Here is a 15,864-nt window from a genome sequence, read left to right as displayed (position 1 = left end):
TTTACTGCAAATTAAAATAGAAACTCTTTACAAAGCACGCAAACATGCTGACAGATATAGCTACTGTACATTGTTATGGATCAATGATGCTAACATTTGGCACAAATCCCTCAATTATCCCTTTCTGGCTGTTCTTTCCATGAATGAATTATGTTAGTTCATGGAACACACACTGTCCATGCGCGTTTCCCTAGTCAATTAGTAATGTTACATTTTATTGCACAACAATAATTTATCATGCTTTTTGGTTTAAAAAAATAAAAAATAAATAAATAAATAAATCGCAGTTTAATTAATTATTATTAGATTATTTTAAATTCCACTTATCTTGCTGTGCATGAACTAAGCTGGCCAACTTATGAGGCGGATAGGCTGTAGTTTCAGTTTTGATTAAATTATTTTCTAGTCAGTTGTGTATTATGTCATGAATGCATACTGCAGTCCTTTTTTGTCTGGCTTTCTCAGATATCTCACCTGTTCGACAAAAATGACATACATATTGTGATAGACATGCCAGGCACAAAAGCTTGACAGGCGTAACAGTAACTAAGGAGATTGTGGCTTAGCAAAAGGTCAATTCTCTGCTGGTTTTGACTGCTTATCTGACAAGATTTGATAAGTAAGGTAATAAGATAAGCTGGTTTAGAAGTTGGATCGCTTAAAACCTTCTTTAAAGATTGCTTAAAGTAATCTGAGGGAACAGATATTAGGCCCATGTAAAATCAAAAAAAAATTTTTTTTTTCACTTACAGAAGCAACAGTGACGCATGGTGCTTATGGTTTCAGACATGCTATATAGTTACGATCAATAAAATCCCATTTGTACTTTCTCAAATTTACCATAGATGTTGCAACGAAGTGTGACCAAACTTAAATGCTGCCCAAAAAATAAATAAAAAATTTATCCCACACACAGGTTTAGTGTGAACACACTTTGCCTGTTCCCTGATTCACTATTGTCTACCCATTTGTGTCATCTGCCAGGATATTCATTTTCCCTTTTTAAATTTAAAAGGGTCAGTGAGTTTCTGGGCTTGGTGATGTATGTACATTTTTTTGTTTATTTAAAATCACACAAATAGCATGTTCATTTGAAAATTAAATTTTAACATGAAAGCATTACTACTTTAAACATGTGTTTGGTTTAGCGGGACGTGAGTTAAAAAATAATAATAATAAAAAAAAGAAACGTTTGGAACCACAGTAGTAGGGCCATGAATTTAAAGCACAAAAAATAATTAAAACAAATCCTGTTAACAATAGTAACAAGTATTTACAACAATATAAGATGCAAATGTAAGTTCACGGACTATGTCATTTTTTAGAAAAGTGCTTAATGTATTAGCATGAGAGACCCCCAAATAAAATGAAAGAGATTCATCTAACCTTGCCGCTGCTCTGTAAAATGGTTGTCCTCGTCCGCCAGACTCTCTCTCGACTCACAATGTCTCTGGTCACATCCACTTCTGCATCCACAAAGCTTCTCTGTTTCTGGGTGATGTCATCGTCCAGGTCAGTCTTGATAGTGGAGCGCTTTTTGGCCATGATTTTAGCCTTGATAGCAGCGATCTTCTCCACAGACATAGCTTCAGAAAGAGACCTATAAATACAAATCATGTTATCAGCTGAATGGAGAAAATTGGTGTCAGAAGAACTTAAATTAAGAAAATTAAATAATTAACAGGAAAGAGTCTCAACTGAAGGCTAGGCATATTAATGCTGAGGTAAAATGATAATTAACAAGATAATCAATCGAAAATGTTCTAGATAATAAGCAGTTTAAGGGAGGCTAAATAGTGTGAATGTGCTTGTTTATATGCAGATAAGTCTTGCGATTACGTGACCAGCTCTTAAGAAAATTGTTTTTTCTAAATTTTCTAAAGAACATAAACTGTGCCATGAACAAACCAGTAAGGAGTCCATTGGATATCCAATTGGATTATTGGATATTGATTTACAGTAGCACCAGTAGCTGTATGTAATGTAATGTATTTTTTATTTAGTGCCATGTCAGCAACCAAGGCTATCTTCATGGCAGGAATCTTTCAACAATAAATATACAATTTAAAAATCAACAAACAAAATAAAACATAAATTAAATAAGATTTTTTGTGTTAATACATGATAAAAATTCTAAAATCTTTTCGGGTGTTACTTTGTCAAAAATGTCCTTAAAAGAGTTCATTTCATAAAAAGTCCTTCTGGAATCAGTAAAAGCAGGACAGTCCAGTAAAATATGTTTTACAGTAAGGAGTTTTGCAATACAAACACTGAGTAGGGTTTTCACCTTGGAGCAAAAAACCATGTGTTATTCTCGTATGCCCAATACGACATCTGGTAAAAACTACTTGATCAAATCGATTCTTAAAATGTCTTAAAATTCTGTGTGAAACTTCAGGTTGGATTTCATGTAGTTTATTGTTTTCTAATGCATCCCATTCCTTTTGCCACTTGTTTAAAATGTAAGCGTTGATAAAAGGTTTCATCTCTGACGGAGGAATTTGGCATTTGTTCACTACTTGCTTCAAAGCATCTTTAGCAGCTGCATCAGCTCGCTCATTGCCTAAAAGTCCGACATGTCCTGGAACCCAGCAAAAAATGATGTGATAAAACTGATTTTGTAGTTGGTGAACTTTAGTTAAAATATTATCAATCAAAGGATGATCATTCGTTGAAGATTCCATAACTTGGAGGCATGATTTAGAGTCTGTAAAAATGATGGATTTCTTTTGTTGGGCATTTTCTATATACTCCAATGCTAAAAGTAAAGCGCGGGCTTCAGCTGTGAATATGGAGCATTCTTTAGGCAGACTGATTCCATAATGTTGTTGACCAGTTACCATTGCAGCTGCTACGCTATTTTCCACCTTAGAGCCATCTGTAAAAATAGGTGAATGCTGAGAATATTGGCTTCTAATATCCAAATAATGTTGTCTGTAAACACTGGGATGAGTTACTCCTTTCTTCTGATGTCCTAAATCCATATTGATTATGGGCTTCTTTAGAGTCCAATGAGGCAGGGCACTGAAGTGTATTTGACTTAATATGTCCAGGTTTATGTTTAAATTTTGTAGATGTGGGTTAATGCGCACACCAAATGGTCTGATGGTTTTTGGCTTACTTGCATATAACTGTAAAAACTGTGGGTTAAATACTGCAGAATAAGCTGGGTTGTTCTTATTTGCTTTTAATTTAACAGCATACTGTAATGAGAGTTTCAGCCGTCGGTTTTGGAGAGAAGGTTCATTGGCTTCAGTGTATAAACTCTGTACAGGTGATGTTCTGAATGCTCCTAAAGCAAGCCGTAATCCTTGATGATGTACTGTATTGAGTATCTGTTTATACGAGTTCCTGGCAGAATCATTAATTATACTCCCATAATCCAAACGGGATCGAATGAGAACTCGATAAAGACGCAAAAGTACAGTTAAATCTGCTCCCCATTTAGTTTTTGCCAACACTTTGATTATGTTCATAGCTTTCAAGCACTTGTTTTTTAACAACTTCATATGAGGGATAAAAGTCATTTTGTTGTCAAAAAGAAGACCTAAAAACTTGATTTCTTTAACAACTTTGATCGGATCTCCGTTGATAAAAAGTTCTGGATCATGATGAACAGATCGCTGGATGCAAAAATGTGTACAAACAGTTTTGGTTCTAGAGAACTTAAAACCGTTTTTAACAGACCACTGGTTAATTCTGTGAATACATAATTGTAGCTTCCTTTCAATTGTGCTCATATTATTCCCTCTGTAGCAGATACAAAGATCATCCACATAAAGGCTGCAGAACATGTCTGGTCGAATGATTTCCACAATGCTATTTATCTTGATGCTGAAGAGTGTGACAGAGAGTATACTTCCTTGAGGAACTCCAAGTTCTTGTTTGTGATCATTTGATAGAGAATTTCCCACTTGAACTCTAAAGTTCCTTCTAGTGAGAAAGTTTGAGATAAAGATAGGAAGCCTTCCTCTAAATCCCATTCTGTAAAGATCCTTTAATATTCCATACCGCCATGTTGTATCATATGCTTTTTCCAAAAAGACCGCAACAACATGTTCTTTCCTGATGAATCCGTCTCTGATATAGGTTTCCATTTGAATTAATTGATCCAACGTGCTTTTTCCACGTCTAAATCCACACTGGTAGTCAGTTAATTGTTTATTTGATTCCAGTATCCAGACAAGACGGTTATTAATCATTCTCTCCATAGTTTTACATAAACAACTGGTTAGAGCAATTGGCCTGTAGTTATTTGGATCAGAGGGGTCTTTTCCTGGTTTAGGTATAGGTATTACTGTTGCTTCTTTCCAGGAAGCTGGTATTTTACCAGAAGACCAGACAAGGTTAAAACTATCCAATAAAAGACATAATGAACTATATGGCAAGTGCTTTAAGAACTGGTAATGAATTTTATCTGGACCAATAGCTGTATCATGTGAACATTTTAAGGAGTTTAATAATTCTTCCATCTTAAAAGGTTGGTTGTATACTTCCTTGTTATCAGAACTAAAATTTAGTTCTTTACATTCCTGCTGTGCTCGTATTAACTGAAATTCAGGAAGGCAGTTTTCTATTGATGAGTTTTTTCCAAAGGATTCAGCCAGCGTATTTGCTATATCCATCTCCTTGGTCTGAAGTATCCCTTGTTTTTTAATGTGTTGTATACGAGATCCATTTTCCATTCCCTTCATTTTACGAATCATGTTCCAGATCCTCTTCATGGGAGTATAGCAAGTTAAACTTGAAACAAATTGTTTCCAAATTTGTTTCTTTGCTTCGTTTATGATTCTGCGAGCTTGGGCTCTGCAAATTTTAAAACGAATAAAATTTGCAGTAGATGGATGTTTATTAAAAACACGTTCAGCCTTTTTCCTTGTTTCAATAGCTTTTTTGCATTGTTCATTAAACCATGGATTGGTCTTTCGTTTCGGTTTTGTTGATGTCTTTGGAATGGTCTCATCTGCTATGGCAATTAACTGCTGAGTGAAGGATTCTATAGAGATTGGATTTTCTTGGTTTGCTGAAATAAATTTTTCGCAACACATAGTTTGAAAAGTGAGCCAGTCTGCTTTCTTGAGTTGCCACCTTGAGGGTCTAAGTTGTACATCAATTTGTGGAAATGTGAGTAAAACTGGAAAGTGGTCGCTTCCACACAGGTCATCCCAGACCCTCCATGAACAGTCAAGAAAAAGATCAGCACTACATATTGTCAAATCAATTGCAGTATATGTACCATGGCCTGGATGAAGATATGTTTTTGTTCCATCATTCAGTAGACACAAGTCATTATTTTCTATAAAAACTTTCATTTTTCTTCCTTTGACATCACATCGGTCTTCGCCCCATAAAGGATTGTGGCTGTTAAAATCACCCATAAGTATATATGGAGTGGGTAATTGTGAAACAAGTTTATCCAGTTCTAGGGGTATCACAGCATCATGAGGGGGAATATAGATAGAGCATAATGTAATAGCTCTATGTAGAGTAAGTTGAACTGCTATTGCTTGTAACTGGGTATCCAATGCAATTTGACTCTGAATTATATCATTTTTCACCAAGATAGCTGATCCCCCAGAAGGCCGTTGTAAATTTGGTCCACATATACTAAACATTTTAAAACCTTTAAAATTGAAGGAATCATTTGGAGATAAGTGGGTCTCCTGAATACAAAAAGCAAGTGGGTTAAAAACAGCAGTCAACTGCTGTAACTCTGCAAAGTTAGTTTTCAGTCCCCTACAATTCCACTGTATTATATGACTGTTTATCCTCAAGTGGGAAAGACAGGTGCAGGTCCTTTGTTTTTACACTTGGGTGAGAGACTGCGACTACGACTAGGCATAGTGTCAGTCATTTCAATATCTTTAGGATTGTCATCATTTTTTTTTTAGATCGACATTTATCTTGATTTGACTGTTGAGTTGTTGTGCTTTGAGTTTTCTTTTTCACTTTTGATTCTTTCTGTTCCAGACATGAGTCTTGAATTGGACCGGTTTGAATGTACACATTCTTTGTTTTTTGGGAAGTTGATTTTTTTGTGCTGCTTATCGTTTGAGGTTTGTCTTTGGATAACCAAGTTAGATCTGTTTGACAACTAGTTGTTTGTGTCTTTGGTGTGAGAACGGCAGAATAGGGCTTACTCAAGTTAAAGGCAGGGAGTCCTTCAACTATCTTACGAGCTTCAAGATAGCTCACCTTCCTTGTGTGTTTGATTTTCTGTATTTCTTTCTCCTTGAGCCAGATGGGGCAATTCTTTGATGAAGCTGCATGATCTCCAAGGCAGTTTTTACATTTAGAGGGTTTTGTGCAGTTCATTTCATGATCATCCTCACCACAATTTTGACAAACAGCCTTATTCTTGCATCCTGCAGACCCATGACCAAATTTCTGGCATTTAAAACATCTCAATGGATTTGGTATGAATATGTCCACAGTGACACTTAGATATCCAAGTTTGATTTTCTCTGGTGGTTGCGGTCTGTTAAAAGTCAGAATGTATGTTCCTGTTTTAATCATCCGTCCATCTTTTTTGATGATCATTCTTTTGACATCAATTACACCGAGTTGCTTTAATTCAGACGCAATTTCAGTTTCGTCCATATCTTGGAGTTCTCTGGTACGAATTACACCTTTGCTGTTGTTTAAAGAAGGATGAGGGTAAGCTTTCATAGTAATTCCAGCCAAAGTTGTTGCTCGTAGTAAATTCCCTGAGTTTGCTTTCCTAGCACATTCCACCAAAATTTGTCCAGATCGCAGCTTTTTGATATCTTTTACTGCTCCTGCAATTCCTGTGATTCCTTTGTGAATTGCGAAAGGGGACAGTTTGGTAAGGGGCATATCATCAGTCAGAGATTCCAATAAGATAAATCTTTGCCAGTTTTCATTTTCAGAAGAGAAAATTAAATCAGTTGTAGGTTCAACCTCCAAATCTTGATCCAGTATTCGTTTTTTTGTGTTTTGGATTTTTGCCATGTTAAGTAGAAATTTGTTCATCATCTCTGCTCCTCACCCACCTCGGAGTCCTACAATGGGATGTACAGAGCCACGGACATCCACTGGATGTACATCAAGGATACAGAAATGGTATACTTAAGCATATAAACACAAGGTCTATAATGCTCAATTGACCCTACGCCAGCGCCTTCTGGAAGGAGTGAAAACTTTATGGTTGATTGTAATTCCAAAATTGTTCCAGGGCAAGTCCTGACAAGCCGATTGATTGGAATGGGCCTTTCCAACCTCTCGTCTAAATGAAGTAGGAGCCAAAGTGATGTGTTGGATAAGTGGTAGCCGCAGCAAACCAAAATCCTCAAGCACCAGGATCTCTTCCTCCACTGACACGAGTCGCAACTCACGGCCAACAAGTTGCCCCATTTGTCGCCTCTTACGATCAGCAAGGGGGTGCTAGGGACCTATTCTACCCCGGGTCCCCACGGGGGGCACCAGTAGCTGAACCATGGTATTGTGGCAGGATTGGGAAATATGTTTATTATTAAATGTGGACATTAGAGCTGCACGATTCTGGCTAAAATGAGAATTGCGATTTTTTTGCTTAAAATAAAGATCACGATTTTCTCACGATTCTGTAGATGTAAAATAAAGGTATGGTAAAAACAAACATATGGCACAACATCGATAATAATATTATGTATAGGTCTACTGGTTTCTATAAATAATTCTATTTTAATCATAATAATTTTGATGTTGAATTATAATGTTTGAAACATATGCTTGCAATCTTTTATATTAGACAAATTTATTCACTGGTAAAATCAGACATTTGCCATTATCAGATTATATTCAACAATATATAGGCTAGAGAAGTTATACTAACATTGTAAACATTTGTTTTCACGTACAACTGTGGGTTCGCTATGAAAGAAAAAACATCAAATGCTTGTAATCATAACTCTAAAATGCTATATGATCATTTAAATGAAGTGCACACTTTCGGTTTCATTTTGACTGCTGAGTGCTTGTTCATACTTCGCGTGTTGCTCCCAAATGATCCCTCTGTTCCACAAACTGAATATTATTTACAACTGTATTACCTGTTACTCGCAACATATACAGGTTCTGTTCACTGAAGTAGACGCGTGCGTCTATTATTAAGTAGAGAGCGCACGCCCTTTCTGTGATAACAGCTCACGTCACGTGTGATTTTCCGGCCACGAAAACATCATTATATAAAGACAAAATGACATTTTAAGTTGAATTATACCTTTCAATACAGTATGTGACTCATTCAACATTATTTAGAGGTGTCAATGTCACTGAGCAACGTGTGTGAAACAATGAAAAGACTCGTGCAGCCGCCTTTTCTTCTCTCCTGAACTTGAAAATAGGATTGGCAGAATCATAGAAATGCTGGATTAAGATCATCTAGGGGGTCGAATCGAGATCTTTAAACGATTAATTGTGCAGCTCTAGTGGACATAAATTAAACAGGGCTTGAGATGACCTTTTTGCTTGGTAGCACGGCTGCTCTCGACTTCAAAAATTTAGGAGCACCAGGCAAAATGGTCATGCACAACAAATATTAAGAGCACCACTACAAGTTTTACATTAAGATTTTCATTGGATTTGAAATCAACACAAATCAAAGCTAATAAAAAAAATGAAAAAGTCTGCATGTGCTCAACGGCCTTGCACGCAGAGAGCATCTTGACGATTAAATGGAGGATTAAATAGAACCTCTTGCACTTAAAATGTGTAGATGCAACAAACTCGGTTATCTGCAAACCGACAGACTATTATGGTAAACAGCTTTAGCCATTTTCAAAGTGTAAATGAAGCTGCTTAGTCATTTATCCACTCTCTTTAAAAAAAAGTGTTTAAGGTGAATTAATGATTACTGTCAGAAGCACCATTATTTGTAACTTTAGGTGGTTTCTGAAAGAAATCTGTCAGTGTTCCTTTTATTCTTTCATCTTCAGCCTTTAAAGTAGTAGGTCCCTGTCATCTGAAGCCATTGATTGAATGATTAACAGATAATATTAACCAATCCATTTGTGTATTTCTAATGCAACGCTCTACTTTTCCAATCTTTTCTTACATGAACATGCACTTGACGAACGTTTGTCAACATTTTTTTTTAAGATTTTTAACTTTTATGCAGAGTTCAGACTGCATGATTTTAGCCCTTATTTTGACTCGCCGACAGTTTGAGAAATCACAGACACATGCCTGAAATCACAGGCAAATCAGTTCTCGTTCATGTGAGTGACAATCACACAGTATAAACTATCAAGGACGCAATATGAGAGAATCGCCGATGGTCACAGACACCCGTGAGATATTTGGTATGGTAAATATCTGGGGCTGTCAGCAATTTAAATCATGCTGTGTGAAATGTGTTCTGACTGAAAATAACTTCAGCGATCACCCACAGCCAATGAGAGCAGCATTCACTAGTACAGGTAACTGTAGGCCAGCGGGAGGCTGGGGGAAAAAGTTAAAAGCGCTCTTTCAATTTATTTGGACCTAAGATATCGAGGAAAAACAAGTGGAAATTTGACGGGAGCAATGTGTCTGTTTGACGTGTCATCTGTTCCAGAGCAGTGTGCCAAGCACTGCGGGCTATTGTTTACTATAGCAAGTTGTCATTACAACGGTTTTAAACCATTCCTGAGTGTTGTTGTGTCTTGCATCTTTTAGGTGCAAAGATGCATTCTGCGTGAAGGTTCCCTATATCTGTGCATGCAGTAAACTTTTTGCAGTAAAAACATGTCACACGGCAACAATTTTATGCACTCGCAAAAATTACATATATTTTGAGGTTGCATAAATTTCAGGCCCATGTGACCAAAAAAAGTTGCAATTTCAAGCCTTGTTAAATAAGTAATAGAACATAATTACAATACTTAATTACATTTTATATAAATACAAAATCCAAACTGAAATACAGCTGTTGTTATCATGCTATACCCATGTGTTCATTTATAATTAATGCATTTAGGCAAGTGTTTATCACACAATTTTCTGTTACATTTCAACATGGTAAAGGTGTGCTGCATGCACAGTTCTACCTATGATTATGATGATCTAAATGGATGAAATTAAATGATAACGTTTTACTTATTAAAAATTTATTTAAAAATAGATCTCCAAAAAAAATAAAAAATATATATATAATTTAAATATTTTTTTTCTTCCATATTATTTTTTTACTGAACATAAAAAAACACAAATCCTCAAACTCAGAAAAAAAAAAGATGCCATAAGCCCTTCAAAACAGTTAATGAGTTTGATCATACCTGATCTGATCTGTCTGCACAATGCTTTCCTTATGACCCTCGAGACGAGCAGCCAGACGCTCCTTATCCAGACGCACACGCTCTTCATCCTGTGGGGAAATAGATGCACAAATATGAGTGACAAATACTGTATATGCACACAGACTTCAGATAGAAAGACAAGGCTTTTTTGAAGTTTTAAAATCTTACTTCAACTCGAGGCTTTTTTGCTTCTGACGAAACTTCATCTGCTGCCCTTTTAACTGTTAAAATATTGTAATTATCAGTAAAATGATTCTTAACTTGGTGATTCTACATTGAGGCACTTGTGGCTATTTCATATAGTTTTTTTTGTACTGGAATACAGATCTGCTCTGATTCATGATAATGATTTCCTGTAACAAAAACACACAAATCCACATACCTTGTGTTGGCCTTTGTAGACCTATCTCTATGGGTGCACTTCTGTCGATACTCGTTGATGATGCTGTAAAATAGAGTTGGTAAAAAGACTCACTATAATTGTGTTCCTTTATGATTGAGCTTGAATTCTGTAATGACTGATTTGCTTTTCACACTTACAGCTTTCTCCATTTAGATAAGACAGCAAGTCTTTTCTGTCGGGTCGCCTGACAACAGGGATGTTTTCTGTCTGTATTCAGAGGAAAAAAAAGAAGCACACAATATTCACAAACTACACTATAAATGAAACCTTTTTTTTTTTTTTAACAATCATATTTCCCGTTTATTGACAATAAGAGTTCCCAATTAAAAAAAAAAAAAAGGAATTAGTTTTGAATAAAAAAAGTAGTATATATGTAATTGTTGAACTAGGCCTTGGACAATGCTGACAATGCAATTGTTTACTTGAAAATGAATTGTGGGCAGTGGAAAGTAAAAAGCATGAGACTGCAAAAGACATGAGGACAACAAGTTAATTATATATATTTTTATGAACAAATAGGCCTGTCACCATCTGAATTTTTTGTTGTACGATATATTGCACCACAATTTATTGCGATAAATGATATTATTGTCCTTTTAAAATCTATTTATGCCACTCATTATATAATGCAAGTATGAACATAGTAGCTTTATAATGGAGGTGCACTCTTTCAAAGAAAGATAATATTTTATTCTTAGTCAATATAATTATAGCAATATTATAATTAGGCATTGGAATGAGATTGTGAAAATGTATATATAACCTAAACAAATAGACAATGGTAACAAGAACATGGTACCAACAACTAAGAAAAAGTAAAATGTTCTAAGGTCCCATGAAGTGCTTTGAAACGTGCATTGATTTATTCAATACTTGGCGTAATCTTAACCAAAACATGGAGAGGGTGGGGCATAATGTAGCCCCTCCCCCCTTTAAAAAAACAGCCAATGGCATTTTCCTTTAGCAAATGTAAAGCATCTCAAAGGGAGCGAGACATGTCAGATACTAGAGAGCATTTGATGTACGAGGTGATGTGAATAAAACCGTTGATCCTTTTAGGCGGAAGTGACCAAGTATTCAGTTTTATATCTTCTAAACACGAATTGTCACTGTTTTGGAGCACACTAGATAATAGATATCTTAAAAACTAACAATACTGATAACATCTAAAAAACTTTATTTTAATTCATGGAACCTTTAACAAAGTCAATTTAGACTTTTAAACAGAGAGGCAAAGGACATTGAACAGGCCACATCCTCTACCACAGGGGTGTCAAACTCAATTCCTCGAGGGCCGAAGCCCTGCACAGTTTAGTTCCAACCCTGCTCCAACACACTAACCTGTAGGTTTCAAACAAGCCTGAAGGACTCAATTAGTTTGATCAGGTGTGTTTAATTAGGGTTGGAACTAAACTGTGCAGATCTGCGGCCCTTTTGGAACTGAGTTTGACACCTGTGCTCTACCAGATCTCTTTTCAGTTGCTAGGTACCAATATGAAAATATACTACAGTAATTTATTATAAATACTATAGTTTGCTTTTTACCCAGACTGACCCTGACACCTTCATTATAGATTGGATAAGATGACAAAGGCTGTGCGTACAGCTCTTGCTGACACTGGTTAAGTATGGATGATACTGCAGGTCAAAATATTGAGGTCTTGTCCATGTGTTCCATGATAAATCAATATATTGATTATTGTGACAGGCCTATGTACAAAACTTTAAAAAGCAAACAAGTGCAATCCATATTCCATATTTTGTTAATATATTTCATAGAGATTAAGGTGACAAGTTGAAAGATGTCTTTTTGGCAAAAACAAAAGCCTGCTAGAGTTATAATTTAGAATTCAAACTGTCTAAATGTTTTGAGCTGACCTCTAAAATTCAACGCTTATATTTTTGGTATAATGTATGATAATTACAACAAAGATACTTGTGTGATTTGCTTTATTTTTGCATCATAGTAGAAACTTTTTGCATCATGCACTTAATAGCTTTCAACCAGATGATTAACAAAGAGAATAAAAATATATATTGAAACGAAAAAATGCATTACATATGGAGGAAATAAGTGTCTGATGTTTCATATTATGCTTAATCATTTATTTCAACTGAGAAGCAGCCCAACTGACAAAAAAAGGAAGCAGGTGAAAGTCTCCGATGAAAACAATTCCTGCTGCAGCCAAAATGCTTGTTGTAAAACAAAAAATTCTGTATTTTTGTGGCAGTAGTATCCACGTTTGCTTTGACAAATCATTTGACAGATTATTAATATCCAATCAAAAACTACGCACTCAGCTTACACCAGAGCATCGAAAATGACGGTTTTTAATTTAATGGAATATAAAAATCTCACAGATCTCAGCGAATGTTGGCAGCTAGTCGAATTAAAGATTAATATATATGCAAAATAAGTAATAACACTCTTTTTACTAATATGGTTTAATTATTCTTTAAGACTCTTCATCGATGTATAGTTAACTGCTGACCTGTGAACTTCAACTCGTTGTGCATGCATTTATCTACATAACAAGTGGTTTACTTTTTTATTGTTAAAGTTAGATTAAACAAAAAGTGTATACACACATCTATAATTGTCCTGACAATAGAAAGTTAAAAGAACTTGCATTTATAGAATTTAAATAGGTGGCTAACAATTAACTATTTTAAACTCAGTTTAACTGATTGGATATATAATGATATATCGTTATCAGGAAAGAAGACTTATATTGTGATACAATGTGATATCACCCAGTCCTACCCTAAAGTGAATTGATGTTTAATTAAATAATGTGATGTTTAATTAAATAATGTGACAACTGACGTATACAGAATTGAAATACACTTTAAACTAGTGTTGTAAGTATCGAGTTTGGTACCAATTGGTACTCAAAATGTTTCCATTCCATTTCCATTTTCAAATTCATTTCCCGCTAACATTTGAGCACTGTTGAGCATAGTATCAAACATCGCTGATTGGTTGTGTGTCTTCACAACCAATTACAGTCCATTCTGTTTGGCATGTGACGGTCACCGATTCACCACTGCTCACCAAATGTAAACACAGATACACAGACATAGATCAGTCCATGCATCAGTGGATTGCTCATATTTCAGCTCAAAGACAGATCAGGGGCCTCATGTACGAAGACTTGCGTGGAAATCTTACTAAAACATTGCGTACGCACAAAGCTGTAAATGTGCGTACGCAGAAAAAAATTCAGATGTATGAAACACTGCGTACGCCGAATCTCACGCATATTCTTTTGTACATCTGAATGAACGTGAAACTGAGCGCAACATGCACGAGCACAAAACCCCTCCCTGCCTCCTCCCCCGTATGAATATGCTAATGACTATGCTAATGTCAAAACCCAACGAAAAAGCAATGGCAAAAGCAAGCAAAAAGAGAAACTTTGAACAGAATGTGAAATGGAGGTGCTGCTTTCGGAGGTAGACCGGAGAAAAGCGATGTTATTTGCAAGTTTGTTCGGCGGAATTAACAACAAAAGAAAAAAAATAGAGTCGGAGAGTTTAGCTGATACGGTTAACACAGTTGGGTCTGAACATCGCACTGAGTGCATTTAAAAAAGAAATAGTGTGGTTTATATCTGTAAAATGTTGCAGAACCCTTCGCAGTCTCAGTGGCGCACCTCATAAGAAGCATATGATCATGAACTGACACGTTCGAGCATAAACTCGGCTCGAATCCAGCGTCTGATGAATTCATTCTTCTTTTTTTTCCCCGCTACATATCAGATTTTGCCCACTATTTATCACGAGAAAGACCAGTAGGAATCATCAATAAGTTTGTGCATCATATTTTATTTGCACATTTATTGAATGGAAATGTTTCTGATTCACGCATGCAAATTTATCTTCACATAGTGTCTTTATAGCAATGTGCGTGCAGTAGATAGCTCAGATTACATTGGGAAAACAGGCGACCGCTGCAAATTATGCTTTAATGTTTAGCTGGTCAACTGTATGGTATGGAAATCTTACATACCTACTATATGAACCCGTCTCATACAGCTGCCATTGCAAGGATCAGACACTTTGTAGAGAAGAATTTAACACAACTGCCTCTAGGAGTCGCCAATGGAAATAAAACAGACACGCACAAAAAATGTGCGTACGCCTGCCAGAAAGCTGCCGTGAACCTGCGCAAATTCCCACGTTCAGTTCATTGTTAGTAAATCCAAACGTGAGCGATTCTGAGCGTGAAACCTGGCGTACGCAAAGTTTTTGTGCGTACGCAGCGTTGATACATGAGGCCCCAGCTGATCAACGTGAAACAATTCAGTGTCTGTGTATCTGTGTTTTCACTTGGTGAAAAGTGGTGAACCAATGACCTTCAAGCCCAATCACAGTCATTTCTGTTAAGCACGAGCACAATGGCCAATGAGCAGTATTAGGGAACGCATTCACATATTAGCGGGAAATGGATATTTTTAAAATTCAGTAATGACTGGCAACAAACTTAATACCTCTGACAACCCTACTTTAAACACAAAACTGTGCATTTATATTCAATATATATTGAAAAGTTTACTTACTGCAGCTCTCCGCACATAGGAGGGGTGAGGAAGATGGACATTGTTAAGCAGGAAGAGAATGGAATCAAGAGTGTAGTACTCTTTAGGTTGTCCCTCTTTTCCAGTTCTGTAATGAGATTGAAATGGATGATTATCATTGTTTATGTAAGCATTTTTTTTACCCCCAAAAATATAACCAGCATAAAATTAATGCAAACGCTATTTTAAAAAAATGGTAAAAATATTACTTTTTTTTCTTTCAATTAAACTTTGCACCACACATTTTCAAAATGTAAAAGCTGCACAATATAATCATTTTAACATTGATATCATAATATGCCAATTCAATATGGTCACATCACAGGATCTGCAATGCAAGTCCAGTTTTAGTTTATTTTCATCCCTTTGAGGGAGGTTTCAAGATCATTTAAACCATTTGTGTAAGAAATAATATTTAAAGAGTTCAGATGCAAAACCCTCTAAATCCATCAAACTTTTTTTTCTTGTAAATTAGCATTTTCTATCAGGCTCCACTGATAAGGTTCAGATGTTTCATTTTATATGTAATGATAAGGTTACAAGCTAGTAAAAAAAAAACTTTTTTCTGCAAATGTCACTTTAGACCAGGGGTCACCAACCTTTA

General features: G+C 35.8%; 1 protein-coding gene across 6 annotated transcripts in view; it reads right to left on the bottom strand.

Annotated features, from left to right (window-relative positions):
* The window catches only part of cdc73 (cell division cycle 73, Paf1/RNA polymerase II complex component, homolog (S. cerevisiae)), a 57,702-nt gene that overhangs the window by 33,177 nt on the left and 8,661 nt on the right, over positions 1 to 15,864 (bottom strand). For 5 of the 6 annotated variants that reach the window (XR_015477592.1, XR_015477591.1, XR_015477593.1 and 2 more), the window contains 6 exon segments: positions 15,243 to 15,348; positions 10,818 to 10,887; positions 10,660 to 10,722; positions 10,446 to 10,498; positions 10,257 to 10,345; positions 1,387 to 1,600 (listed from right to left, as the gene is read on the bottom strand). Coding sequence is in view for 3 of the 6 variants with exons in the window: in NM_001291396.1 (NP_001278325.1) it covers positions 1,387 to 1,600; positions 10,257 to 10,345; positions 10,446 to 10,498; positions 10,660 to 10,722; positions 10,818 to 10,887; positions 15,243 to 15,348 (595 nt within the window). In the remaining 3 variants the exon portion in view is untranslated. 6 annotated transcript variants of the gene reach the window in all.

Source organism: Danio rerio, chromosome 2 (genome assembly GCF_052040795.2).
Source record: "Danio rerio strain M-AB ecotype USA chromosome 2, GRCz13ab, whole genome shotgun sequence".
Lineage (NCBI taxonomy): Eukaryota > Metazoa > Chordata > Actinopteri > Cypriniformes > Danionidae > Danio > Danio rerio.
The sequence above is the reverse complement of the archived record's forward strand: the minus strand, read 5'-3'. Positions and strand labels throughout refer to the sequence as shown.